This window comes from Selaginella moellendorffii, unplaced genomic scaffold, assembly GCF_000143415.4.
Source record: "Selaginella moellendorffii unplaced genomic scaffold, v1.0 SELMOscaffold_15, whole genome shotgun sequence".
In the NCBI taxonomy this organism is placed as follows: domain Eukaryota; kingdom Viridiplantae; phylum Streptophyta; class Lycopodiopsida; order Selaginellales; family Selaginellaceae; genus Selaginella; species Selaginella moellendorffii.
In genome coordinates this window covers 1,187,562-1,214,602 of record NW_003314276.1, presented here as the reverse complement: position 1 = coordinate 1,214,602, position 27,041 = coordinate 1,187,562, and the positions used below count along the sequence as shown (strand labels likewise).

Below are 27,041 nucleotides of genomic sequence, written 5' to 3'. Positions count from 1 at the left end.
TTCCATGCTTTAGTTTTTTTCGCTTCTTGGTTATATATTCAAAAGTTTGGCTTCATACCTTCATTCAGTGGCCCAAGGCCTTGAACTTAGGTTCCACTTCATTGCCTTTGGCCCATGTGTTTAAGGGTTTAAGTTTTACTCCATAGTTATCTTATAGTAAATCACAATAGGGTAAAAGACATGCATTATAATGACCCCTCCATATTTATTTCAAGAGTACTATCAAAGGGTTCACTTAGCACTAATTCATCTAGTGCTTACTTTCTAATCTCGTTTTAGAATAAAAGGTCTCATATTATTCTCTTTATATTAGTTGATATAAGGTTGATTTTATCTTCTATTGCTTGGCCTATTGCTACATGCTGCCATTTACATTTGGATCATGCAATAAAGTCAATTTACATTTTTTATGGCAATGGGTATACACATGCATGTGCATGGGGTAAGGCAGACTTAGTTGTGCGTAGGGGCACTCTCAAGCTTGAGTTGCACTTGTTGTAGATAGTGTTGAGTCAAGTTTTTGACCTCATCTTTGGTATAAATTGATTGCAGCGTAATCATGCTAAATGTGACTTTGAGGTTTCTCTTTTTGTCTCATATTTATATTTATTTAATTCCTCTCATTTTTATTCTTTTTTGTCTTTCTATTTCCATCACTTTTGTCTCTCTATTACTTCCTTCTATATTTCTATTTTGTTCCTCTATTCCTTCTTCAAATCCCTCCAATGGTCTTTATGTTGTAACGATTGACTAACTCATGAAGAAGTATGTTAATTTTTTTGAATTTGACTTGTCATTTGGGGCCAAGATTGCAACATATCATCTTATTCCAACTAAAGATGTTTATCCAATCAAGGTTCCTATTCCTTGTTAGTCACTAAAAGATTTATATACAAACATCAATGAGATGTTGGAAAATGGTGTTATCTGAAAATTGCGAAGTCCTTAGGTGTGTAAACCTCATCTTGTGACAAAGTTTGATGGGAGTATTTATTTCTACATCAACTATCATCTATTAAATGAAGTGACATTCCTAAATATATACCCTCTTTCTTATATTGATGATCTCTTAAATCATCTAAGGAGAAGCCATTGGTTCACTAAGTTATATTTTGGTTTTGGGTACTAGCAAGTGCCGATGGCTAATGAAAATATTCCCAAGATTGCTTTTTATATATCATTTTGTTTATATGAGTTTTTAGTAATACTATTTGGTTTAAATAATGCTTTAGTAACTTTTTAGTGGATGATGGACAAAGTTTTTTGCAATATATTAAAAGTGATTATTGATTTTTTTGATGATGTCTTGATCCACTTGGAGTGGATGTGGGAGGAACATATCCATGATGTTTATAAGGTGCTATAGGAAGTTGGTTTAGAACTGAAGTGGTTAAAGTGTGTGTTTGGGTTCAAAAACATGACTTATTTAAGGTATAGTATTTCTTATGAAAGTTTGCAAGTTAATCTTGACAAACTTGTTATTATTCTCAAGTTCCTTACTCTCAAGTGTGTGAATGATGTGTAGTGCTTCTTAGGTAATGTGCAATATCTTGGCCATTTCGTTGATTTTTTTTTTATTGTATTGCACTATTGTGAGAATTGTTAAAGTTGTCAACATTATCTTTCATTTGGTCCCTGGACTGTGAGCAAGCGCTTACAGATCTCAAAGTGTTATTGATGACTCCTCTAATTTTTATGTATCTTGACTACACTCAACCTTTCATTTTGCGTGTAAATGCTTTTGATATTGGTTTTGGAGGTGTGTTGATGCAAAAGAGCCCGAGTGTTGCGAATGTGACTTTGGGTATCGAAAGTTACTTGTTGGCTAGTCCTTACGGACACTCTTTTCTTATTGCCACAACAGTAGAAGGTCAGTATTGTTAGACCCTTTATCAGTCCTTCTTGTGCTAATGGAGTTAACTGGGCATTTTGAGTGTACTTAGACCAAATGAGCATAAGAACGGAATTCCTACGTGTTATTAGCTAAGTATACTTAGCCCGATAAGGAGTTCCTATCTCATTTTGTCTTGCACTTGCTAATGACAAGAACCTTGCGTATTGAGATTGGTCCCTCAATATCGCTGGATGATAGCTTATTGTGTCTGCCAAACACCCTCACTATCATGCCCTTTGTGTTAGTTTCAATTTGGTCCCAAATGCTATTTATGGAAAGCATCTAGATTTTCTCATTTGGCATATTTACGGAATGTAGAGATCGTTCTGAACACAATAGTGTTCGTCCTGTATCCAAATTCGCTATCTAAGGACATTCCATATTTAATAAGTTTTAAACTTGTCCTAAAGACTAACTCTTGATACTAAGGGACGCTTGGGGTGAAAGCCCAAAGCATGTGTTCCTCAAAGGGGGGGGGGGTTATGGGGGGTTCCAAATGTATAGTAGGGATAGTGGGTAGGTCGGACATGGCCGACCAACCTGAGGCATAATCTAGCTCCTGTTTGCGTGCCTATCCTTGTTTTGCGTCTGACTTGGGTTTAAGCCCAAGCTCCACACCATGCTAGCTGGTGAAGTACCCATGTCCTCACATTAGACCACCGATATACTGAAATAGCGCTAAACTCCATTTGGCTCCATTTTGCATATTGGTCCTAGCATTGGGATGCTAGATACTCTAAGACTGTTCCAAGTCGCTCCGTGCCCCTGTCCCTTCGCTCTTTGGGCTATACACTCAGAAGTTGCTTTGTGGTCCGACTCCTTTGCTCCTTGGCTTCATGCTTGGGAGTTTGGCATCATTCCTTCGTTCAGTGCCCAAGGCCCTAAAACTCGGGTTTTGCACCACTGTCTTTTGGACATGTGGCATATGACATATGACATGTGTCACGTGGCATAAAGAGGGTTTAAGTTTCGCTTCATGGTGTTATCCTATGGTAAATCACCATAGGATAAAGGGTCAAAACCACATGCGCTACACTGAGTGTGCCTGGTCAGCACCATCCTATTGCATATATTAACCGTACATTACAACCAGTGGAGGCAAACTATTCCATAACAAATAATGAGTGCTTAGCAGTAGTTAGGGTTTCAAAAACCTTCATACATATTTACATGATTCTTGAACACTACTAGAAGGTGATCATGTTGCAATTACTTTATTATTAAAGTGGAAGAATTTGGTTAGTTGTACTGCTTGGTGGGGTTTAAAGTTCAAATATATGATTTTTAGGTTGTTCATCGTTCAGGGAGTTTTATGGCTGATGTTAATGCCCTTTCTTGAGCTCCTTTTCTTTCTTCACTCTCTTCTTATATTTCTGATGAGTTTATTATTCCACCATTTATGGAATTTTAGACAAGGATTCTATGCTCTCGATTGTTGCTATACTTAATATTTAATCTTCACAAGATGCAAAGCAAGATTGACCTTTTTTTTATGAGGTTCATCAGGCTCAAAAGGTTGATCCAAAGGCTTTGTGATAGGTTTGAGAATTCTACATCACTTGCTAATAATTTGCTATTTTAGCATTTACATTCTCAATATTGATTTGAGGACAACCTTTTGTATTTTGTGGGGATAGATATTGATGATCATTTATAGTTGGTGGTGTCTTTGATCTTTATTCCATGCTTTCTCCATGCCTACCATGATTCTATTATTTTAGATAAGTATATAGGACATTATCATATGGCTAAGAAGCTGCACAAGTCTTTCTATTGACTACAAATGTGACATAATATTATTTGGTATATGCATAATTATATTTGGTGCCAAGCTCGTAATACTCCCCTTTGTGTTACAAAAGGATGATTGGAGTTAATTGCAATTTCCTATTTGTTTGAGTTTGTGGCATGTGATCTAATGGGGTCTTTTTCATAGTTGACTACTAGCAATGAATATCTCATTATTGATTCTGACTACTTGACTTGTTAGGTGGAAGTCAGTGCTCTTGCTAGTGCATTTGCAACTGTTATTGAACACTTCTTTCTCAATCAAATAATGTTTCAACATTCCTATCTAGAGTAAACTTTTTCCGATAATAATCCCACATTTATAGTTGAGGCATTTCACATTTTAACATTTTGGCTAGGGATATGCCATACTTTTATGAAGTCCCTATCATCCACAAATAGATGGTTTAATGGAATAGCTCATTCGGACTTTCAAAGGGATGATCATGAAGTATGTGAACTTTCAGTATTTTGATTGAGATGGTTATTTATTGTCTATTCGGTATGTGTATCTCACAGAGGTGTAGAGTTTTGTTGATGCTTCATTATATAAACTTTTATATGGTCATGATCCGATACTAGTAATGGAGTTGAGTTTATTATTATGATTGCCACAAACTACCGATGCTAGGTCTTGGGATCAATATTTAACGAGCATTTTTCCACTTGTCCTAGTAGAGTTTACCGAACACTTGGGTTGTATACAAGTGGGACAATAATGGTGTTACAACTCCTATCATTATTCACCTACAGAGTACAAAATGAATGACTTAGTGTTAAATCTATTTTCCAAATCTTACAATACATAGTTTATGTAATGGGCTCTTTGCACAGTGGAAGGGACTATATCGGATGTTATAGCAAATTGGACCACAAATTTATGAGATTTATCATGATGTTTAAGAAGCTGATCCTCTAGAAATCATACATGTATAATGACTAAAATGCTTCATACAAAAGGATCAAGAACAATTAATACCACCTATAAATCCACCAATGCCTCCTCCTAATATTTCTCTAAATCCCAACCCATTAACTAAAAAATCCTAATTGCCTTCTATCCTTTAGAGAGGAGGGGATGATGTGAAGTCTAAGTGTATGGTTACAATATTACATACTAATATTAACAATAGTACATTAATATTAGCATAGTGGGATTTTGACAGCTGTCAGGTTGGTTTCAATCCAGACCACTTGATTATGTATATAAGATAGGGTTTTTAGGCTAATTGATATGCATTTCTGTATTCCATTTTCATATTCCATGCACTTACACAACTAAAAGTATATATTTATAATAAAGTTAACCTTGGCAATTTATTTTAAATATATCCTATCTTTATATGGTTATAGTATAAGTTAAAAATAACACACCGCTGATTTAAAGTGTTATGTTTAGAAGATGATATTTAGTTTCATAAATATTTTAGATTATTTTATTCTAAGTAAAGAATAATATTGATTAATAAAACCATAGCCAACTACTTCACTATCTAATCTTAAGGAGAAGTATAGATATATTGTATAAAGTTATATGACTCTTTTTTTAAGAAAGTTAGTGATATTTATAACATTTTAGAGTATTATATACAGCATTATATTTTTTTGAAACTGAACACAATTATGTTTACAATATTATTATATTTAATTTTTTCTATAGTTATTACTATAATTGTACATAATAGTGCTTCCAGTTTCACTCAAATAATTATATCTATTTAATTATAAAATTGTAGAATCTTGGGAGATACTTGGAGTTATACAATAGATAATGTTCTTAATATTGTTATAAATTTCACACATCTAAAGAGTCTAATGGTGAGCCTAATACTTTTGTTCAAGTATCTCCAATCACAGCTTATTGATAGATTTGAGACATTATTTGGATGTATGCTTGTTTTAGGGCTTTTGGAGTTTCAGAAAAATATGAATTTAAATATATCAATATAGGTCCTGCTAATCAATTGATTTGTTAGTATAAATAACTTCCTCAGGTTTTAGATTTTGATAATTGTTGGATTTATGAGTATGGTACTTATCTTCTTATTGGAAATATTTTGGTATCACAAAATAGAATGTATTGTCTTATAATGCAAATTTAGTTTTGAATTTATATGGTCATCCAACAAAAATGCATATTGTTATCTTCATGTTGAACTAAAAGGGAGCTTAGTGATAATAGGAAGTAAAAGAATCTATAATAATAAGAATGAAGGGCCCAGACCCCTGCAGCTGTCCAGTCCTGGACCCAAGGCAGCCTCAGAAGCCATGGTTCTCGAAAAGGGGAGGCCACCCCAGGCCCAGGCCAATACCAATGGCCATGGTTAGCAGGAACATCAGCTCAATGTTGTGGTGGCCAATGGGTGGGATGCATGTGTGGCCGGGAAGGGAAGAGGGTGTGGTGACAGGTGTTACACCATACACTCCTAGGGCTCCATGGCTACTCTACTCAAACGTGGTTGTGTGGGCATTCCCGTGAGAGTTTGTGTGTCTGTAAGCTCCTAGAGGAGGTGCTCATGGGGATAACAATCTCTTGAAAGAGAAGGAGAAGGAGAAGGCAACATTGCAGCACCAACTGGTTTAGCTTCGATTTTAGATTGAGGTAAGTTGTAAGTTTAAATATCTTTGTATTCTATGATGAGATTTTTTTTCTGTCTGATACTGCTTCCGTCGAATCTAAAATTTAGTTCCAGTTTCCGAGATTCTAAGGTGGGAAGCACTCCCTGCCACTTTGAAGTCCCACCTTTCCAGCTTGTATGATTCCTTCCCTATTCTATCCGGGGATGATTGGATGTTCAGCCAAAACCATAGTCACAGGATTGAATGGAACTTGCATCTCACACGCCCCAGTAAGAACATCAGTTTGTGGAGAAGATCTGGCTTGGCTCACATTATCTCTCTTGTGCAGGCTGATCTCACAAGTGGACCATAAACATCACAATCTTGAAGGGCCAGTTTCAATGATGTGTGCTTATGGGCTTTCTGAGGTGTCTTGGATGCTGTGCCAGGTAACCTGATGCTGGTGTAGGAGCAGCACTTGGGGCTGCAGCTCAAAATTGTAAAGCTATGGATTATGAGGCAGAGATTGGTAAACACAACATTGGAGCTATTTTGTTGTTCTTGAGTGTGCTTTGCAAAATTCTAATGTTTTCCTTTCAGATCATTACATAGTCATGAAATTTGTATATATCCAACTGTAAGCAATTCTATAATATTTAGATTACATATAATTATCCAATTATATGTATATATATTCTATTCTATTCTGCATAAACTTCTATACAAACTCAATTAATATATATATATATATATATATATATATATATATATATATATAAGATTTAAATATATAATCAAAATGACTGAAAATGCCTCGCCTCTGCCATCTTTTGAGAGCCATACGACATAGTAAACAATCTAATGGAGATTTAGATGCCTCTAAAACTATGATTGATCATGATACACATACTATAGCTGTTCAAAATAATCATGATGATGATTACAAACACCAAAATATTAATCATGATAATGATTATATACACCAATCAATTGGACAGTTAGAAGCATCTGGAACCTTACATGAATGTCATTATGATGATTGCATATATCAAGCAATATTAAATTAACCACTCCCACTCATGAATACCACACTAGCAAGCCATAGCATTTATAATGACTTTAACATAATAAATTTTAGTATTGGTAGTTTATCATTTTTTTGTACTTTTTGTAATGCATTGTAGTTTAAAGATGAAAACTCTTCAATGTGTTGCTAGAATAACCAAGTTATATTACCTACAATATCACCTTTACCATTTAATTTACTTTCACTTTACAAGCAAAATAAGAACTCTAATTTTAGAATAAATATTATACCCTACAATAGTGCTCTTGCTTTTGCATCTATGTCTTCTAATATTGATATTGTAAAAGGTCATGGTCCTTATTGCTTTAAAATCCATTGTCAAATATATCATAATATTGAGTCAACATATCCTTCTGAAGGTCAATATCAAATTTTATATGCTTGACACTCTGGAAGCTACAGATATAAGAAAGCAAAACCCTTTTAATTCAAGTTGTGAGACAAACTTACTTAAACATTTTGATGCTCTCCTTCATTATGTTAACCCATATGCTCATGCTTTCAAAATGATGTATGCAATAGAACAAGAAGAAATTCGTTCTGCTACACTTTCAAGTTATCCCATACAAAATGATGTTGCTGTTGTGTTTGTTAGTGATGATGGAGAGCCACCACATAATTGTGAAATTTGTATATATCCAATTGTAAGCAATTCTAAATGTATCTCAACACTTGATTATAATTGTGATCCAATAGTTTACCCATTAATATTTCCTTTTGGTGACAAAGGTTGGCGTAAAAATATTTTTAATTCTAGACATCAAATTACATTACTCCAATATTATACATACCATTTATCTATAAAAAAAACACAATACACCTTGGTTTTGATCAAATTTTACATATAGGAAACTCACACAACAATATATAGTCAATGCTTATGTAAAAGTTGAAAGCAATAATTTGAATTACTATTGCACTCATTAGAAAAAACTGTGAATTGAAATGTATATTGGTCTTATGGATTATGTTGTAAACCATGCTACTAATGAAAATATAAATCCAAGCAAGATTGTTATTTGAGCTTCAAGTTTTGGGGGTGGCCCTAGAGCAATGCAACAAAATTATCAAGATGCAATGACTATAATTACTCATTTTTCAAAGCTAGATATTTTTTATTACTTTTATATACAATCCCAAATGGCCAGAAATTTCTAAAAATTTACATCCAAATGAAGGCCCTAAGGATCATCCAAACTTGGTTTCTAAAGTATTTTTGAATGATATTACTAAAAAAGATATTTTCGGAAACTATATTGCTTTTCTATATGTAATTGAATTTCATAAAAGAGGCCTTCCACATTTTCACTTTTTAGGGATTTTATCTCATGAAAACAATATTAAAGACTATGATGCTATTGATTAGTATATAATGGCACAATTGCTTAATCCTCAAGATGAATTAAAAATTTCTAAAATAATTACATCTCATATGATACATGGTCAATGTGGGCCTCTTTACCCTAATAGTCCTTGTATGAAAAATGGCACTACTCAAAAGCTTATTCAAAACAATTTAACTATGAAACTACTTTTAGTGTTGATGGATATCTAGATTATTATAGACTTTATAATAGCTGCACATTTCTAAAAAATGGGTGCTATATTGATAATCTTTGGGTAGTACCTTATAATAAATACCTTTGTAAAAAATATAATTCTCATATTAATATTGAAATTTGTGCTACTATAAAAAGTATTAAATATTTATTTCAATATGTTTATAAAGGTTATGATTGTACTACAATTCAAATCCATTCAACAACCCAACAACCTAATAATATTTTAAATTGGGATGAAATCTCAACTTTTTTAAATACATATTACATATTTGCTCCAAAGGCAATATGAAGGTTTTTTAAATTTAAAATACATAGTTGTTCGACCCCTATAATCTACCTTCCTATCCATCTTCCAAATTTTTAAGATGTCTATTTTATAAAAGCTTCTAAACAAATGGCACTTCAAAGAGCTACTCAAAATGGTATTGTGTTGACAAAATGGTTTAAATTAAATATAAATGCCCATATGCTAGACAATATATATATCTTGAAATCCCTTTATATTATATATTTAACCCTCATACTTATAATTAGAAAATTTGATATATAAGAAATGTCATTCCCCGAATGTATTCTATGTCACCATCCAATATTGAATTATATCATTTACATCTTATTTTACTCTATAAAAAAAGTGCTATGTCTTTCAAAAATCTCAAGATAATTAACAATATTTATTATAACATATTTCAACAAGTTACAAATGCAATAGGACTTATAACTGATGATACTGAATGGGAAAAATGTTTAAAAAATGCTAACTTTTTTAGAATGCCATCACAATTAAGACAATTATTTGTATTACTTTGTATCTTTTGCACTCTAAAAGATTTTTACTTCTTATGGGATAAATTTAAAAACTTCCTCGCTGAGGATTTTATGCAAACAAATCTAATTTTTCATTACGAACATGCTTTACATGATATAAATATTAAAATAAAAATGCATAGTAAAACTAATCAAAACTACCACCTACTTTTACAGTCTGAAAATTTTAATGATGAAAATATTGTTAACTCAACATAAATATATCAAAATGTTAAAAAAAATATTCCTCAATTTATTCAAGAACAATTAAATATTTTTAATGATATTCTTAATGTTATTGATCACCCAACTGAGCATAATCAATACATTTTCATTAATGGCCCCGGTGGTACTGGTAAAACATTTCTTCTTAGCACTCTTATAAATATTTACAACTGAAAAAAATAAATGTTGTTAGTATGGCTTGGACAAGAATTGCAAGTAATTTACTCTATAATGGCTAAACTTCACATACTACTTTTAAACTTCTTATTCCAATAAATGAAACATCAACTTCTGCTACAATTGCTAATAGTGAAGTAGGTATAAGAATCAAAACTACTAACATATTATTATAGGATGAAATAAATATGGTTCACACTCATGCATTCACTACTGTTAATTGAATGTTGTGAGACCTAAAAAAAATGTCATTACCTTTTGGTGGCATAATTGTTGTCACTAGTAGGGACTTTAGACAGATACTTTCGGTCATTCCATATCAATATAGGGCATAAATTATTTCAAGTTCTATAAGAATGAACAAATTATAGAGATTCTTTAGAAAATTATCTTTGAAAACAAATATACAACTTATTGAAATTGATAAATCATGGGTTGAATAGCTTCTTAAAGTTAGAAATGGTGAAAAGTTTCAAAATTTACCATCTTTACCTTCTAACTCCATTTTATTAGCTCATACACAACTAATTTATTCATCTATTATTGATTTTATCTACCCTTCAGTATTTGATATTTCAAACCCTTATATTGTAGCCAATCGAATCATACTTAACCCACTTAAGGATAACACATTTGCAATCAACAACATTATTGTCTCTAAATTACAAAGTGATACATATATCTATGAAAGTGTTGATTTTGTTGAAAACTTTCGAATAAAATTCCTAAATTCTATCACACCTTTTGGTCTCCTACCATATAATCTCTCTCTCAAATAAAGTATTATTTTTATCCTTCTAAAGGAATATATCTCTATTAGTAGGATTATGCAATAGCACACGTCTCATTTTGAAAAATGCACTCCCAAATGTTTTAGATTGTGAAATTGTGATAGAGCAATTTAAAAGGATAAGATTTATCCCACATATCACATTAATACCATCAAATACAAAAATTCCATTCAAAATGTCTAAAAGACAATTTCCAATCCGTTTGGGTTATTATTTAACAATCTCTAAATGCCAAGGATAGATATTTGACTGAGTTGAAGTTTAACCCAATTTTCACTCATGGACAACTTCACATTACCACATGGACTTGGAATTAAAATTCAAAACACCATTCCTTAAGATCCTTTTGTTTTTACAATTAACACAAGGTTTTATATTAACCCTCTTTCTGAACCATTTAACATTTGCTCAAGTATTAATTGTACAACCATTAATATTAGAAAAGAACAATTGTTCTTTTAATCTTATCAATTGATTTTTAGGGTTCTAGGAGTGATTTGTAGCTATGCTTTCCAGCGATGCTAGCGATGAGTGCTTACGAATCCAGTTGGGGTCAGGGCTGGGACGCAGCAGCAGGTGCGGCGGCCAGGGAAGGTGATGTAGATTTTGAGGGTTTTGGAGTCTCTGAGCCAGCAGCCGAGCTCAATGTGATAGAATTTCTAGACAGCCTCGAGGATGTAGAGAGGGTTTCTTCTTGTGTAGCGACAGCGGCAGCGGCAGCGGCGCCTTCAGAGAATCATCCCCAGGCGCCACGAGATAATTCTGGATCGCTGGAATCCTACGCTTTCAATGCTGCCGCTTACGATCTGACCATCAAGTGCTTGGATTCTGGCTCCAAGCCAAGCGAGGGGCAGATCAAGAAGGCCGATCCAAGCTTCCCGGAGAAGCGGAGGAACAACCGCGCTGTGGCCGACGCTCTCTTGAGCCGATGGAAATCCCTGTCCAGCGCTCTGGTGGTGATGGACGTGGAAAGCGATGGGATCAAGCGCCGGCGCTTGAGCTCCAAGTGGGATAAGTTTAGAAGGATCATAGCTTACAGAGAGGAGTGGCCTTTCGTCGTCGATAAGTTCCATGTCGAGGCTGGCAGTGGATCGTGTCTAAACCTCCGCGACACTGTCAAGAACTTGGGGCTGTTCTACGTCACTGGGAACAAGAAACATGGCATCCCAGAGGATTTCATCAAGGCCAGGATTGGAGAGTGCCCGAAATGCGATGACCAGCTTCACGAGTCCCCGGCTAGCAAGCGTCTCCGAAAGAACTTGCCTGAAAGGTGGCCGGAAGTTCACACTGTTCCTTGGCAGCATCTGGATGATTTCATCGAGGGCCTTTGCATCCGGCACAGGGTATCACTGCGAAAGGAGAGCACGTACATGATCGCCAGTCCTGAGCCTTCGATCGTCACCACCTGGGTTTGTGCCCGTGGTTTTCGAAAGCAGGAAGGAGCCGATTCCTCAAGCAAAAATGTTGGTGCTACTCATCAAGGATTACCATGCACTTTTCGAGTACGTACACTCATTCCGGTGAGGATCTCTCAGTTGCCCGAACTCAACCCGGAGTTTCCAGAGCCAGTAAACTTGCCGGAGAGAACAGCTTCCGTGGATCCGTCGGAGGACCTTCTTGGCTCCAAAAGCTCGAGCCAACTTCCAGATTTCCAGGACGGCCATGGGAGTTACTTTGAGCAAATGCAGGCAAACAGCCATTTTCTAGATTCGAGCAATATCTTGGTGACAGTACTTCTCAACAGGGCACACAGGGGGCATAATCCCAACGACAAAGAAGATTACGTTAACTTTCCCGTCCATTCGTCCGCGAAAGAAGCTGCTTTGTACGAGTTTGACTTGTCCTGGGACGTGATTTCGGTTGCAAGAGCGTCGTTGCGGATGGATATGCTACTCAAGTCCAGAGCTACGGACCTTGACAAAGCTACCTTTCGCTTTCGTCTGATCCCGAAAGAGGTGGCGCAGTTAACCATGGAGCTGAACTCTCAAGGTTTGTCGGTTTTTTCGTTATTTTATGGTCCAATGTTTATCTTCCTGCCTGATACAGCTGGGTTTTGTACCGCTTTCTTTTAGGCAAGATCTCAAGCAGCGATTGGGTCCGGTTGCTCAAGGAGGTTGACGCACACAGGAAAAAGAAGACTGTGATTTTTTATCAGCAGTATGACGTTTTTAATCCCGTGGAAGAGAAGCAGCCGTTCGTGTGTGTCATCATGACTCCATGGATGCGAGAAATGGCTGAAAGGTCTTGTTTTCATTTCTTATGTTCTTCATTCTTCTTATAACGACGTTTGTTTTTCTTGTAAAGGTTTTCTGCGGGTAATGTTTGGGCCCTCGACTCGACTTTCACAACCTGTATACGGGGTCTTCCATTGCATGCGGCAGCCGTTCCTAATCAGGTGCCTTACTGTCTCTATCTCTATTTTGTTATGGTTTTTGATCACGTCTTCCAGGACGGCATTGGAATGCCAGTGTTTTTCATGATGTGCTCGGCTGACACGGGGTCAAGGCACGAGAGCATTGCCTTGAAGCTGGCATTGACAGCAGTCTTCAAGCAGCTGTCTGTGAGGCCAGCTGCAATTTTGATTGATAAGTCGCGGCTGAGCTTTGACGCTTTGTTCAGTGTTGTCTCTCGGGACGAGAAATGCTGGAGGGATGGTAAGCAGATCGCTTGTCGGCTACTGCTGTGCTGGTTTTGCGTGAAAAGAGCTTGGGTTGAGAATCTTCTCCCGCAGGTGAAAACTTTTTTTCGTTGTAACTATTTCCTGATTGCTTGCAGCAGGTCGCATCGGAAATGAGAAAAGATGTGTATCGCCAACTGGATGGAATGATGATGGCCCCTTCTGAAGCCGATTTCGATAATCTTTGGAACAAATTTAAGGTAGTTCTGTCATGTTTCTGTCTTGAGTGGCCTGTTTTTGTTTTTGATGCACAGGAGGACTATGGTGGTTTTAAGGAGATTGTGGATTATCTGGAAATGGGATGGTTGGGCTCTCATTGTGCTTGGCGGAGAATTTGGCCGACTTTTGGCAGGTTGTTTGAGCATGGAAACGTAGAGACAATCAACATAGTGAGTTACTTGTGGCTCTTCATCAAGTATTCCTTGTTTGGAGGGCGTATGAACCAGAGCAATTGCGATCTTCTTCTGGCTTTGGTAGGAAGCGCCCTGACAAGCAGTAAGCCAGAGGGTGGTACGCTGGAGGAGTTTTTTCGGCAGAGACAAGTCCTTTGTATCCACCAGTCTTTTCCTTTCTTTCGAGTCCTTAACACTTTCTCAGGTGATTCGAGGCGCTATCACAGTCAATCGAGCACTTCGGCGGAGCGCAAGCGCTTGGCTGCTGCAGAACGCTTTTTGGCTCAATACAACAATAACCGAGCATGTTTCGAGGTACTCAGCGAGCCGGGTTTTCTTTTCAGAGTCCACAGCTGCAACGGTGACACGGCCAAGTCTCACGTCGTCAACCTCCTCACAAACTTCTGCGACTGCCTCGAGACGATGTTCACTTGCGAGCACCTCCTCGCTGCAAGGCTGGTTGTCCGCCACAACTTCGTCAGTATGTACGGGCTGCTGGAAAGGAGAAGCAAGGAGCGTGACGAGCCATTGACTCAAGTGGAGGACATCGACTTGGCATATCTGGACGAGAGCTGCGAGGATCACCCAAGAGCCACAGGTCTTAGCTGCGAGCTCGATGGAGAACGAACAGGAGGATCGAGCGAGTGGGACAGTCTGGTCCAGGAGATTGCTCACGTTCAGATGCAGCTCAGTAACTTACAGGCTTACTGCGAAGACCAACTTATCGAGCCGCCGGCCGAGCTCTCGTTGCTCCTCTCCTCGCAACTGAAGTCGCTCAGAGCCTTCACCGGGGCCGAAGGCAGCAGTAAAACAGAAATCACTGGTGACAGCCGCGTTGGGATCATCCAGGAACACCTCAAGGCGTGCAAGCTCCAGCCTGTCAAGTGCTGCGTTCAGCTGAAGAAGGCCCCATCTCTCCCGGCGCAGAATCCGCAGCAGAGAGGAGCAAGCTACGCTCACGCGCAGACGCTCGTCCATCCGCGGCTGGGCTACGTTCACTATTACAAGCAGCTCAAGCCCGCAAAGATCAACAGGCTCAAGTGCGTGTCCTGCGGAGTCTACAACGTTGTGGGAGGATCCTTTGAGGTGACGGAGTGTAAGAACTGTAGCAGGTATTTTATATTATGAACAGCGCTAACGAACGTATTTAACAAATTTACATTAGAAATGATGTCTCTTTAACTTCAAATCTTTGCAATCTTCTCAGCTTTGATAACTGGGTTAGCTTTGGAAATATCCTTGCTGCCTTTCTCACGGTAGTCATAGTGGCACGAATGATCTTCAGGATGGCGATGTTTCACACAAAATACTAACTCACATCTACATTTGAATACCATGGAAAGAGTAATTTTCCTATTGCACGATGTGCAACGATTAGGATCAGCTTTTGCCTCAGGACCAATTTCTGTTTCTGCAACACTTATTTCTACTTCTTCACCACCATCACCACCAGTACTTACTTTTACATTTGTTATGTCTGGATGCAAAATCTGTTTACCACCACCTTCAATTTTCTTGGCCTTGGATGCTTTGATCGACTCCTTAAAGCACTTGGAGCACAAATTACCCGTGCCTGGGTTGGCGTAGTATCCACAATTGTTTGCGCATCTTGCATGATCAAGGGACGCGTCAATGTCAGCCATGATTTATGATTATAGGGCTTGCGGGCCACACCTGCTTTATATACGCGCAAGGGCAACTAAAAATGGAAGGAGCATATTCCGTCAGCCGGATTCAGAATATGCCGCCAGGGGCACGGAACATTCCGTTGCGCATCTCCTCTAGCGCTTCTTCTTCTTGTCGGGCTTCTTGCCCTTCTTGTCGAACTTGGGCACGCTGTTGGTGATGACGGGGATGTTGTTCATGGAGCCGAGGCTGCCGTACTTGCGGCGGAACTTCTCGAGCTGGTCCGTGGTCATGACGACGCCGGACTTGCCGCCCTGGTAGAAGGGGTGGTTCCCGGACCAAATGTCCACCACGTACTCCGCCTGGGTGCCGCCCGTCGTCATCACGTGCTCGCCCTTGCAGAATACCTTGGCCTCGCTGAAAAACGCGGGGTGGATGTCGGGCTTCCGGCACACAATCCGGGCATCCCCGCGCTCCACCTTGGATTGCAAGCTGCGGTGAATGGTCCTGGAGAAATGGAGAGGGGAGAGTGTACCTGCAGTGGCAGGGAGCCAGTGGCGAAGCTCGATGGAACAGCACGAGCAAACATGGTCGCGGACTGATGACCTAAAACCCCGCAGATAAGGTATATTTTGTTATGGCTTATGGATATTCTAGGCATGGTAAACATACTACTAATTTGCCCAAGTGCTTAATGTATGCACACCTCCTTGATTTATGAATGCTCAAACTTTGACATTATGATTCATTCTTGAGAAGCTTCAGCAAAAATTACCCAAAGCTTGTGAGGCATAGATGGTCTCCACTCCCACCCCTCTATTGGCAGTAACACCATTATGTACACTGAGACTTCATAAAAGGAAGCCGGACAGAGATACATGGGGATGATTTTTAACTGGATCAATTGTTAAAAAAGGTCTCAACTGACCCTTCGTTTCAACTCTGAGCTCTTAAAAAGTGGTACGTCTTGAAGGCCATAGCCATTTGTATCCTCTCCCCAGAAAAAAGGTCATCAGCCTGTAAACAATATGATCTCCCCAGACATAAACCACAGGGCAAGTTCAAATGAACACGGCCACTGGGAAGGTGAGTATGAGGATAAGGAGAACTATGCGGGTACATGCATTTCATAGCTACTTTGGTGAAGCCTTGTCACCAGATCTGTCAACTCTCACAATCCCAGCCTTTGGACCAGTGCCCCAAATATCCCAAGGAAATTCCTCAAAGGTCGACTTTACGTTGCATTGCTTTGCTGGATAAGAATTCCAACGAACCCAGCCAATGACGCAAATGAGGCGATGCTCTCAAGCTGCCCTAGCTAATAAATTCTATAATTTGAAAAAATGAACATTAGAGAATGCAGCTTGGATTTGAGAAGCTGCTGAACACTCATGTTTCCAGCTGCTGCCTCCTCACGCCCTGTGGAGGACACGCCTTCAACCTTTCTTGAGTCTCTGCGGCAAATACTTCGCCTTTTCTGAAACCAAGTGAACTGTAAGAGCGTAAAACTAGTTGAAGAAAATGGTTTCAACATTTTTGGTTGTTGTTCGCTCTTAAGCAACAAGCCGTTTTTAGAAGAAAAACAGGAGAATTCTCTACGCTCTCAACTCCAGTCCCGATTGTGAGCAATCACGTCTCCTACAGCCATCACGACTGAGAGAATTCTTCACTAACCTGTGAGGAAAGTAAAAAGTCCAAAATGCTGGCTTGGGAAATTGGATCGGACAAAGATAAGATAGAATTTCACAATGCGATTAGGGCACCACAGATGGGAGCGAAGCAAAATGTGCACTATAATGTGTGTTTTGCAAATTGTGGTTCACAGGCAGCGGCAGTGCTCCTGGGAGCTTGGGAGCTCCATTGCTCAAGCCGTCTCTGTGTCAACACACAGCATAGGTGGGGCTCCAACCAATAGTAAACCAAGCCATGCCAATTTTCCATTAAAAATCCACAAAACTTTTACTAAAACAATGCATCCTGAGGCTGCCCCAGGCCTAAGACCAGATGGCTTTGTGGGAGGTTAAGCTCTTCGTTTTTATATATGTAGATAATGAAAGAAGTAGAGAATGTTTTCAATATGTAACTTGAGCAAAATAACACATCTTTAAAAAATAAAATAATAAAACAGAGAGACCCATGTCTAAAGGAGTTTATTTCAATAGTCATTTACAGCTTTTGATGCTACAAGTAAGTTGGTCATAGTAATTTTGCAAGTGCAAGATATAAATGCTTGTCCACTCCAGCTATGTAGAAGGGAAGAAATTATTAGACTAGAATTGTCCTTTTCTAGCCCATATAAAAGAAAACAATGTTATAAATAATTCTTTTTTGCATCCTCATCATTGCCAGCAAGTGATGAACTCTTCATGAATCTTTATGACTAAGTTGATTAAGCATACCTTCAAACCAAAAGAAAAAGTATAATTGCATCCATGGTAATAGAAGTTTAATTGCTAGATTTTGGCAACTAGCTAGTAGATTTATTGAAAATATAATATAAATGTATTTGAATGTATGTATATTGCTTGCATTTGGATTATGAATATTGAACTCGAACCACTTTGTTAGCATTGTTCCATTATGTGTTGCTCTTTGCAAGGCATTGTGCTCCAAACCTTATGTAAAATATATATTTTGGAAGTCAAGAAGATATATAGGTAAATGTATTTATAAAATTTGTGATTTCATCCCAATTTAGTACATTTTCATGCTGAGTAGTTGTTTGGATTTTAATGGTTGCACAATCATATCCTTTACAAACATATTGAAATAGATACTTAATACTTTTAATTGGTGCACATATTTCTAAATTTATATAGGTTTTGTATTTTTTACATAAATATTTATTATATAGGACAATCCATCTGTTATCAATTGGAACATCATTTTTAGGGAATGTGCAACCATTGTTTGGCATAAAATAGTCTAAGTACCCATCCACACAATTCATCATTGAAGTTTTTGGAATAGTTTTTGGAGCATTTTTTGTTTTCCATGCATGGACTTTAAGGATTTAGTAGTCCATATGAACCATGTATCATGATTAGTTCAAATAGTTTGGGCTCTAATAAAGGGTCAGATGCACTCGCGAGAGAAATCCATGCAAGTGTTTTGCCGATCGGTCTGCGGCATGAAACTTGCCTATGTAATCAGATGATTCAGATGTTTGGGAGCTGTGGGAGTTTGGATGATGCGAGGTTGGTGTTTGATGGAATCGCCAGCCCCAATCTATTCTCTTGGAACAATCTCCTGGCCGTGATTGCCAAGAACTCCAGCACCTATGAGGCAGCAGATTTCTTCGAGAAAATGCCAACAAGAGATGTTGTATTGTGGAATTCTCTCCTTGGAGCTTTTGCTGCCGTCAGGGATTTCGGGGCTTTCGAAGGGATTCTTGATAGAATGCCACAGTGGGATTCTTTCTCTTGTAATCTCCGGTTGAAAGCTTTGTTAGATCGATAGGATTTCAAGGCCGCAACAAAATTCTACAATTCGATGCCTTGCAGGGATGAAATCTCACTCAACACAATGATTGCTGCTTACACTCGAATCGTGGATGCGATCTTTGGAAGATGTATTGCATTTATATATATCATTAAATTCCATAAAAGAGGATTGCCACATTATCATTTCCTAAGCATATTAGACAATGAAAGTAAAATTAAAGACCGTGACACTATTGATTAATATGTATCTGCTCAATAATTTTTTTGTAATATCATAAAGAAAATATTTTAGCTTTATGTTAAAAACCCTAGTAATTAAATCAGGTCCTTCATTAGGGTGCAAATTTTGTAATATCTCAAGCTATTTAGGGTTGCAAGTGAAAGTTATAAGTTTTCAATATTTTGTTACAATGATCATAGCATCTTAGTAATTTTGTTGCATAGCTCTTGGGCTTCTTGTAAATGTAAAAGGTAAAATAATAGTTTTTCCTGGTTGAGCATTTGCATCAATAGCTTTGCAAGCAACATAATCCATCAAACTTGTGTAAAAATCAACTCTCAGATTTTTTTGATTAGATCTATAATATTATAAATTGTTGCTTTCAATTTTAACATAGGCATCTACAATATATTGTTGGGTGAGTTTGTCAGCATGTAAAATTTGGTCATATGTAACTATAGAAGTTGGTAATGTTGAATCTCTTTTAGACAAACGATAAGCATAATATTGAAGGAGTGTTATATGTTTGTTAAAAGAAAGTTTGGCATGCTATGCTCTATCTCCATGTGGAAAATGGAAAAAGAAATAGGTAAACTATAAGATCACAATTAGTATTTAAAATAGATATATGTTGTGGTTTTGATGATTTTGGACGAATGCACATTTCATAGTCAAAAGGTAGCACCCCATCTTCACTTTGGAAAACTGTTACAACATCATTAATTTATGGAGTAGTATATCGACGATGTTCTGTGCCTTCATTTTTAATGAGCATATATACTCTACATAAAATGCTACTAGAAATAATAGTTCTTGAAATATTTTCTTGTTCCAATTCATACACCATTCTAGAAGCTTGTGCATATGGATTAATATGTCAAAGTATTATATCTAGTTGAAGCAATAAATTATAATCACAGTTAATGTTAAAAGGGATTTGTTTTCTGATATCAATAGCCTCATTAGAGTCTAGCATGTACTATTGACTGTAACTTGGATTTTGATGTATTGAAGGATGTTATGGCATAATTTTGTGATAGATTTATCCATGAATTCAATAGTAATATGGACCATGACCTGTAAAAGTATCAATATTAGCTCCTGTAGATGTGAAAACAAGTGCACTATTATATTGTCTTATATTGCTTTTGAAATTAGAGTGTTTATGTGAGAATACAGAAAAGGTGGCAATGGAAGTATTGGAGGCATGTAGACCTATCCACTCTAACAACAAATAGACTTGTTCTCATTGGCAAAGTGTGAGGCATGACAATACTTACAAATATATGATAGAGGACCTATATTCATTGTCAAAATAGATGTATCCTTATATAGGTAATTGCTAGCAAGTGTGCTGCAAATCTGAGGTGAAGGGGGCAAATGGGAATTGGAAATTGACTGCTGTTCAATGTGATTAATACTCAATGAGGAATTATTAAGATTTGTTTGATGTCGATACTCCATAGCCTCTTGAATATTACTGTTGTAAAGTCTATCTGTATGTTGGTGCTGGTTAGTGTTTTCAATGTTATTATTGTAGGTGGAATGTGTATGTCTGTGTTGAATAGCATTCAATACATGTCGAAGGTGTGACATTAATTTCAACAGTTTCTTTTGGAAATGGAGATGATCAATTATTAGGGCAGATAGAAAACAAAAGATTTTTACTGAGGGATACAGATGGGCATAAAGACTGACCTTTTGAATGCAATCGAGTGTTGCCAAAAGAGCCAATTGATGTATCCCATCGCATGCCAGCCTAAGAGAAGAAAACCCTAGCCCTGGTATAAATGGTGGGAATGCGGAGCCTCGCTGGCCATTGGATCCAGCTCATCATTGCTCCCACATTACATTATAATAAGGACTTTTTCAGTGCATTTCAGCCAGTGGAATCTTTCCCAAAGATCAAAAGCTTTGCTGGTCAAACTGTAAAAATAGAGAGTTCTTGGTTGATCAAATCATCCAGCAGCAAAAAGGAAACTTCAAAGCTCTTGTGATCTTTGGAAAACTTCCAAACTCTCATGATCATCTCCAACCATCGGAAATCTTCCAAGCTCTTGTGAACATGGAGTAGCGGATTTCCACTCTTCTAGCTTCATGGACCCCAAGACATAACGAAGTCGTGAGGACTGTAAATTTTGGTATCCAGCCAGGAATCCTCGACGATAAAACCCCTGCTCATCTCACTCCAAATCCAGTGACACTCATCGCTTTGAAGACAAATCTCCATCACCATATGAGTCTCATCCTGTCCCTGTCCATCCTGCTTGCTTCCTCAGCAACTTTGGCAGCCATATCCACCAGTCCATCACCACTGAGTGTGCCGTGAAGAAAGCTCTCCTCGTCTTCATGGATCACCACCGGAGAAAGCCACTCCATCTTTGGAGTGATATACCACTTGCTCGTCACACGCTCTGGAGTGGACGCAAAAGTTTGGAATCCTTCCACGTCCATCCACCAGCCTTTCCAGTGCCTAGAGTTCATGGTTGAGTCTCTATATGCGCTGCCTTGAAAGTCACTGCTCATTGTGCATAGGAACTTCCACAGCGCAGGCTCATAGAAGAGGTAGCCATGCAGCAAAGCTCTTGAGCTCACTTGGATGTCACCACTTCCAAAAAGTGACTCTAGTGTCCTGAGAGCTGCAGCTTTCGTCAGCAGAGTGAGCTGGTTCTTGAGTCAATTCTTCCTGTCCGCCAGAGTTTCTTTGATGTGAGGCCCCAGAAAAAACCTGAGAAACTGCTTGTTTCTTGAAGTAGTGGTGGTGGTGGTGATCTTCTCAACCTGCTGTTCTGACCTGAGTTGCTTCCACTTGGCGGCTTCTGGAGTTTGTAGACCAAAGGCTTCCCAAGGCCCAACGTAGAGCAAAAAGTTCATGTAGAGTGCTCAAGCCAAAGATGGTGGTGATGATGGAGTGGTCTTGATGTAACTTATAGGGATTGCTAGATTTCCTGGCTTGTAAATACAATCTTCATATATATATGGGTCTCTCTGCAACCTCTTGTTTCTAGAAGGGCTTGTGTTTTAAATGCCATAGGTGGTGCATGGGTCTCTCTCCCAAAAATGCCATGTCTTCTTCCTCCAGCAGCATCAAGGAACACGCAGTAGAGGAGCTGGTGAGGTCTGAGCAATCCATCTACCAAAAAAAATAATGGAGTAAAGTTATATCCACCTTACTCAAAAAGCTGGAAAATAGAATAGATAGGACAGCATATGCAGCACAATAGACTCAACATGCAAACCCTATTGCTCTTAGGCCTCCATCTCTAGCATTGGGTGGCAACTGATCACCACTCTCGTGCCAATGCATGCCTTGAGCACTGCCATAAAGGCCCCTGTTGCTGCCTCTCTCTCAACAATTGCCTCTTCTTGTTGAGGAAGACAAACTTGTCTGAAGAAACTCCCACGAGCACAAGTGCCCAGCACTACTCTTAGGCCGTCCACTTCCCAAGTGATGAAACTTGAAGCCACCTGCTACGCTCCATGACATATGAGACTTGCCATGGAGCACTCCACCACTAACATGCTTCTGATGCTAAAATAGTGTCTAATTGCGACGAATCTCCAATTCGTAGCTCTATGCAAGGTGTGAACATCCTCCAATGCAAAGCTAGAGTGTGCTACCTTGCCTCCCACACAAGACATGTGCATTAACTCATCTTTGAATGAGTCTTAGCCCTATAATAAGGACTAGAGAAAGGGCATGAACCTCCTCTTAAGGAAGTAAACTCCAAAATAAGCATTGGAGAAAAGACGTATAGATCCCCTACATGTGTAATACTAAATTAACCATATTGGCTGATAGCCCCAATTGTGGTAGCAATTCCTACCACTAGATCCAAAAATTGTCCTTTCCCAATCATCTTCCAAGTGAGACACTGTGTGTGGTCTTCTAGAGAGAATCTAGAAAGTTGGGAACTTTTTCAAGTCTTGGTTGCTCCAAATCACCTCTAAGGTGATTACTTATTATGACATAAATATGATATAAGTATCACAATAACTTGATTATCAATCAAACAACACTATGAGCAACACCCATGTCATTACTTCAAAGGTTTATGTGAGTATCAAATGCTAATTCTATTCGACAAAATGCAACATAAATGCCATACCCCACTAATAAAGATTTATAACACTTAACACCACTAACTTTTATTCACAACATAGATAAACTCATGTCACTCTCTTTTCAATTAAACTCAAAACTAATCCAACACCAAGCTACTCAAGGAGTAATAGCAAAGTTCCCCGGAAAAGAATTAAGCATTGCAACCCAAGTTTTCAATAACAAGCTTAGACAAAATGGCTTAGTGCTTCACCATTATCCATCCCATAACTCACTATTTGTAAGACTATCATTTTCAACATGCATCAAGGTAGAGACTCTTGATTGCATATTGTGAACACGAGCAATGAGTCACACCTCGTTACAAATCATCTCTTCAAGAAGAAAAGATGATTTACGTGTTTGATCATTCATCCTTGACAACTCTTTTTTCGGTCTCATCTTTGACAAAACCTCAAACTTGCATTCGCACTACCATCAGTCCAATCCAAGAAAAGTTTATGAGAGAACATGGCAATGACTACTTGAACCAATAGACTAACCCCTACAGTCTTAATTGATCCACTTATAATCATGCCTAGGAAAGATCCACTAGTACCGTGCTAAACAGCTACAAACTAGCCTATTTGTCAGTCATAGCAAACCCAGGGAAGATTTATTTTTTCTCATGGTATAAAGAACTACTCATGGAACCATCAATAGGCTAATATTAATCCTGCCAACTCAAAGTGTAACCTTGAGTTGTTAATGTGCCTCTCTCACAAGCCCAAGTGTAAAATTGTGCAAAATGGAACAACTCAATCCCTCTTATGAGCCCAAGAGCAAGCTCACATTATTACAGTACAAAATGGTAACCAAAATCCATACCTAGGGAACGAATGTGAAGCCTTTGCACCTAAACATGTAACCACTCAGATCATCATTTTCATCTTTATGTATGCAACGAGACTAGTTGCCCAATCTCATTGGATAGTACTCGCCAAAACTCATCCTCTGATACCAAATGTAGCATATGTGGTTTTTACCCTTTATCCTATAGTGATTTACCATAGGATAACTATAGAAGTGGAACCTAAACCTTCCATGTGCCATGTGTCACATGCTATGTGCCACATGCCACATGTTTGAGGGACAATGGTGTGGAACCTAAATTTCAGGGCCTTGGGCCACTGATTGAAGGAACGGTGCTAAACTTCCAAGTATCCAGCCAAGAAGCAATGACACTAGAGCACGGAATGACTCCCGAGCCCAAGAAGTGAAGGGACATGAGCACAGAATGACTTGGAATAATCCTAGAGTATCTAGCATCCTAATGCCAGGACTAGCATGCAAAATGGAGCCAAACAAAATCTGGCGTTATTTCGGCATACCGGTGGCCTAACGCAAGGATATAGGTATTCCACCAGCTAGCATGGAATGGAACTTGAGCTTAAACCCAAGCCGGACACAGAACAAGAACAAGCACGTAAGGACCTACCCACTATCCCTACTATACATTTGGAATGAAACCCCCCACATCCCCCCCACCCTCACCCCCTTGAGGAACACACGTTTTGGGCTTTCACCCCAAGCTTCCTTTAGTATCAGGAGTTAGTCTCTGGGACAAGTTCGAATAGCGAGGGTATTTGGCAGATACGGTAAACTACCATCTAGTGATATTAAGGGAGTAGTCTCAATATGCAAGGGTTCTTGTCAAGCTAGTGTAAGACAAAGCAAAAGAGAACTAAGAGCCAGGCCAAATATGCTTAGTTAGAAATACATAGGAGTTCTTACTTTATATCCATCTAGCTAAGTATAGGTGCTAAGCCTAGTAAACTAACACTTGAACAAGAGGGGTTGATAAAGGGAACTAGCAATACCAACTTCCTACCGTCGTAGCAGTAAGCAAAGAGTGTTTGTAAAAACTAGTCGACAGGTAGCTTTCAATACCTGAAGTCACATTCATAACATAGAAGTAAGTGAAATTTTTTTCTAGATTCTTGAGTTTATAACTATGATTTCTCATTATCAAAATTTGTGTTCTTCAATAACTTAAAGTGAATTCTTAATGTTTCACAAATGTATGGCAATATCAGAAAAAGAAAAAGGTTATTCCTCGACTATACTTAATATCTCCTTTAAATACCGAGTTGTACCACTTACGTGTTATTCTTCTTCATAAAAAAAGTATCACATCCTTCGACAATATTAAAACAATTAATGATATAACTTACCAAAGCTTTCAACAAGTTGTTATTGCTATTGGTCTTCTTGATGATGATAATGAGTGGTATAACTATTTACAAGAAGCATGCAATTTCCAATTACCTACAAAATTGTGTTAACTCTTTACTTTCATATGTATTTTTGCAATCCATAAGACCCACCATATCTTTGGGATGTTTTTAAGGATCAGCTCTCTCAAGATTTTGGTAGAATAAATATTGTATGCCAATATAAACTTGCTCTAATAGACATTAACTCAAAAATAAAAATATATGATAAAAAAAACTAATCATATAACTTACTTATCCCAACTTTAGATACCTCTATTCAATCAATACCAAATTACAACCATTCATATATAGAAATTTACTATGATATTAAAAACTTGAATGCTAATCAATTAACTATATTTAATGAAATTGTTAACATTGTAGAGTGTCCGACTGATACCAACCATTTATTTTTATTGATGGCCCTAGTGGCACTAGCAAAACATATTTATTAAATGCAATGGTAAAATATTTTGAGTTCTACAATAAAAAAAGTGGTTTGTATAGCATGGATAGGCATTGCAAGCACTACACAATGGACAAATATCCTATACAACTTTTAAGTTACTAGTTCTTATTAATAATACATTTATTTCTAATTTAACACCTAATAGCAATGCTGGTAGATCTATGAAAGCAATATAAATGCTTATTTGGGATGAAATTAGTATAGTTCATACATTTGCCTTTTCAATTGTTGATTGTTACCTAAAAGACTTAAAATAGAATAATTTTCCATTTGGTAGCATTGTTATTGTTACAAGTGGTGACTTCCATTAAACATTACTAGTTGCCCCACATAGTCATTAAGCACAAATTGTTTTCACATTTGTAAGAATGAATAGTCCATAGAATCTATTTAAAAAGTTTTAATTGCAAACAAACATGTGGTTTAGCCCCAAGTTCCCAAATTAGGCAGAATGGCTATTAAAAGTTAGTGATGGAAATAATTACTCACAAAACCCTATTTTATTACTTGAGTCTATCCTTCTTCCTTCAGAACTAATTAGAACTACCTCTATTACTAATTTTGTATTCCCATGCATTGAAGACATTTCAAATTTTCAAATTGCAACAAATAGAGCTATTTTAACACCTCTTAATGATGATACATTTCCAATTAACAACAACATCATCTCTCAATTACTAGGTCCATCTCAAATTTACATGGTGGTAGCTTAGAGGGAGTGATAGAGTTCAGAAATTCAATTGGGAAATCTTCAAGATGTTCAAAATCAATAAAGTCACACAAATTGATACTAAAAGAAGGTTGTATAGTCATCTTCTGAGAAACATGTCTCCAACAATTGGATTATGTAATGGGACTTGACTAATGGTCAAAAGAACTTCACCTAAAATTTTGGACTGTAAAATAATTACAAGTGAATTTAAAGGTACTAGAATATTTATCCCATGCATTAACTTAACACCCTTTGATTCAGATATTCCATTTCATATGTCTCGAAAACAATTTC

General features: G+C 37.7%; 2 protein-coding genes across 3 annotated transcripts; one reads left to right on the top strand and one right to left on the bottom strand.

The window, feature by feature from the left end:
* Positions 1 to 11,382: 11,382 nt before the first annotated feature.
* LOC112346522 lies at positions 11,383 to 15,170 on the top strand. 2 transcript variants are annotated; one of them, XM_024675655.1, is made up of 7 exons: positions 11,383 to 12,879; positions 12,963 to 13,131; positions 13,195 to 13,285; positions 13,340 to 13,621; positions 13,669 to 13,767; positions 13,822 to 14,116; positions 14,165 to 15,170. In XM_024675655.1, exons 1-7 carry the CDS (start codon positions 11,409 to 11,411, stop codon positions 15,085 to 15,087), a joined length of 3,330 nt encoding a protein of 1,109 aa, XP_024531423.1. In that variant the 5' UTR covers positions 11,383 to 11,408; the 3' UTR covers positions 15,088 to 15,170. The 2 variants fall into 2 exon arrangements, with proteins under 2 accessions (XP_024531423.1, XP_024531422.1); XM_024675654.1 differs by having other exon boundaries at positions 13,822 to 15,170.
* Positions 15,171 to 15,604: 434 nt separating this feature from the next.
* On the bottom strand, positions 15,605 to 16,235 carry LOC9632984 (50S ribosomal protein L31). The gene is made up of 2 exons (XM_002970666.2): positions 16,121 to 16,235; positions 15,605 to 16,064 (listed from the first exon to the last, which is right to left on the bottom strand). The coding sequence occupies exons 1-2, from the start codon at positions 16,172 to 16,174 to the stop codon at positions 15,741 to 15,743; spliced, it is 378 nt and encodes a 125-aa protein (XP_002970712.2). The 5' UTR covers positions 16,175 to 16,235; the 3' UTR covers positions 15,605 to 15,740.
* Positions 16,236 to 27,041: the final 10,806 nt, after the last annotated feature.

Coding starts and splice junctions, on each gene's coding strand:
- LOC112346522 (XM_024675654.1), top strand. CDS start 11,409: ATGCTAGCGATGAGTGCTTACGAATCCAGTTGGGGTCAGGGCTGGGAC. Junction 13,132..13,194: donor ATGCGAGAAATGGCTGAAAG/GTCTTGTTTTCA, acceptor TTTCTTGTAAAG/GTTTTCTGCGGGTAATGTTT. Junction 13,622..13,668: donor TTGAGAATCTTCTCCCGCAG/GTGAAAACTTTT, acceptor TGCTTGCAGCAG/GTCGCATCGGAAATGAGAAA.
- LOC9632984 (XM_002970666.2), bottom strand. CDS start 16,174: ATGTTTGCTCGTGCTGTTCCATCGAGCTTCGCCACTGGCTCCCTGCCA. Junction 16,065..16,120: donor CTGGCTCCCTGCCACTGCAG/GTACACTCTCCC, acceptor TTGCAATCCAAG/GTGGAGCGCGGGGATGCCCG.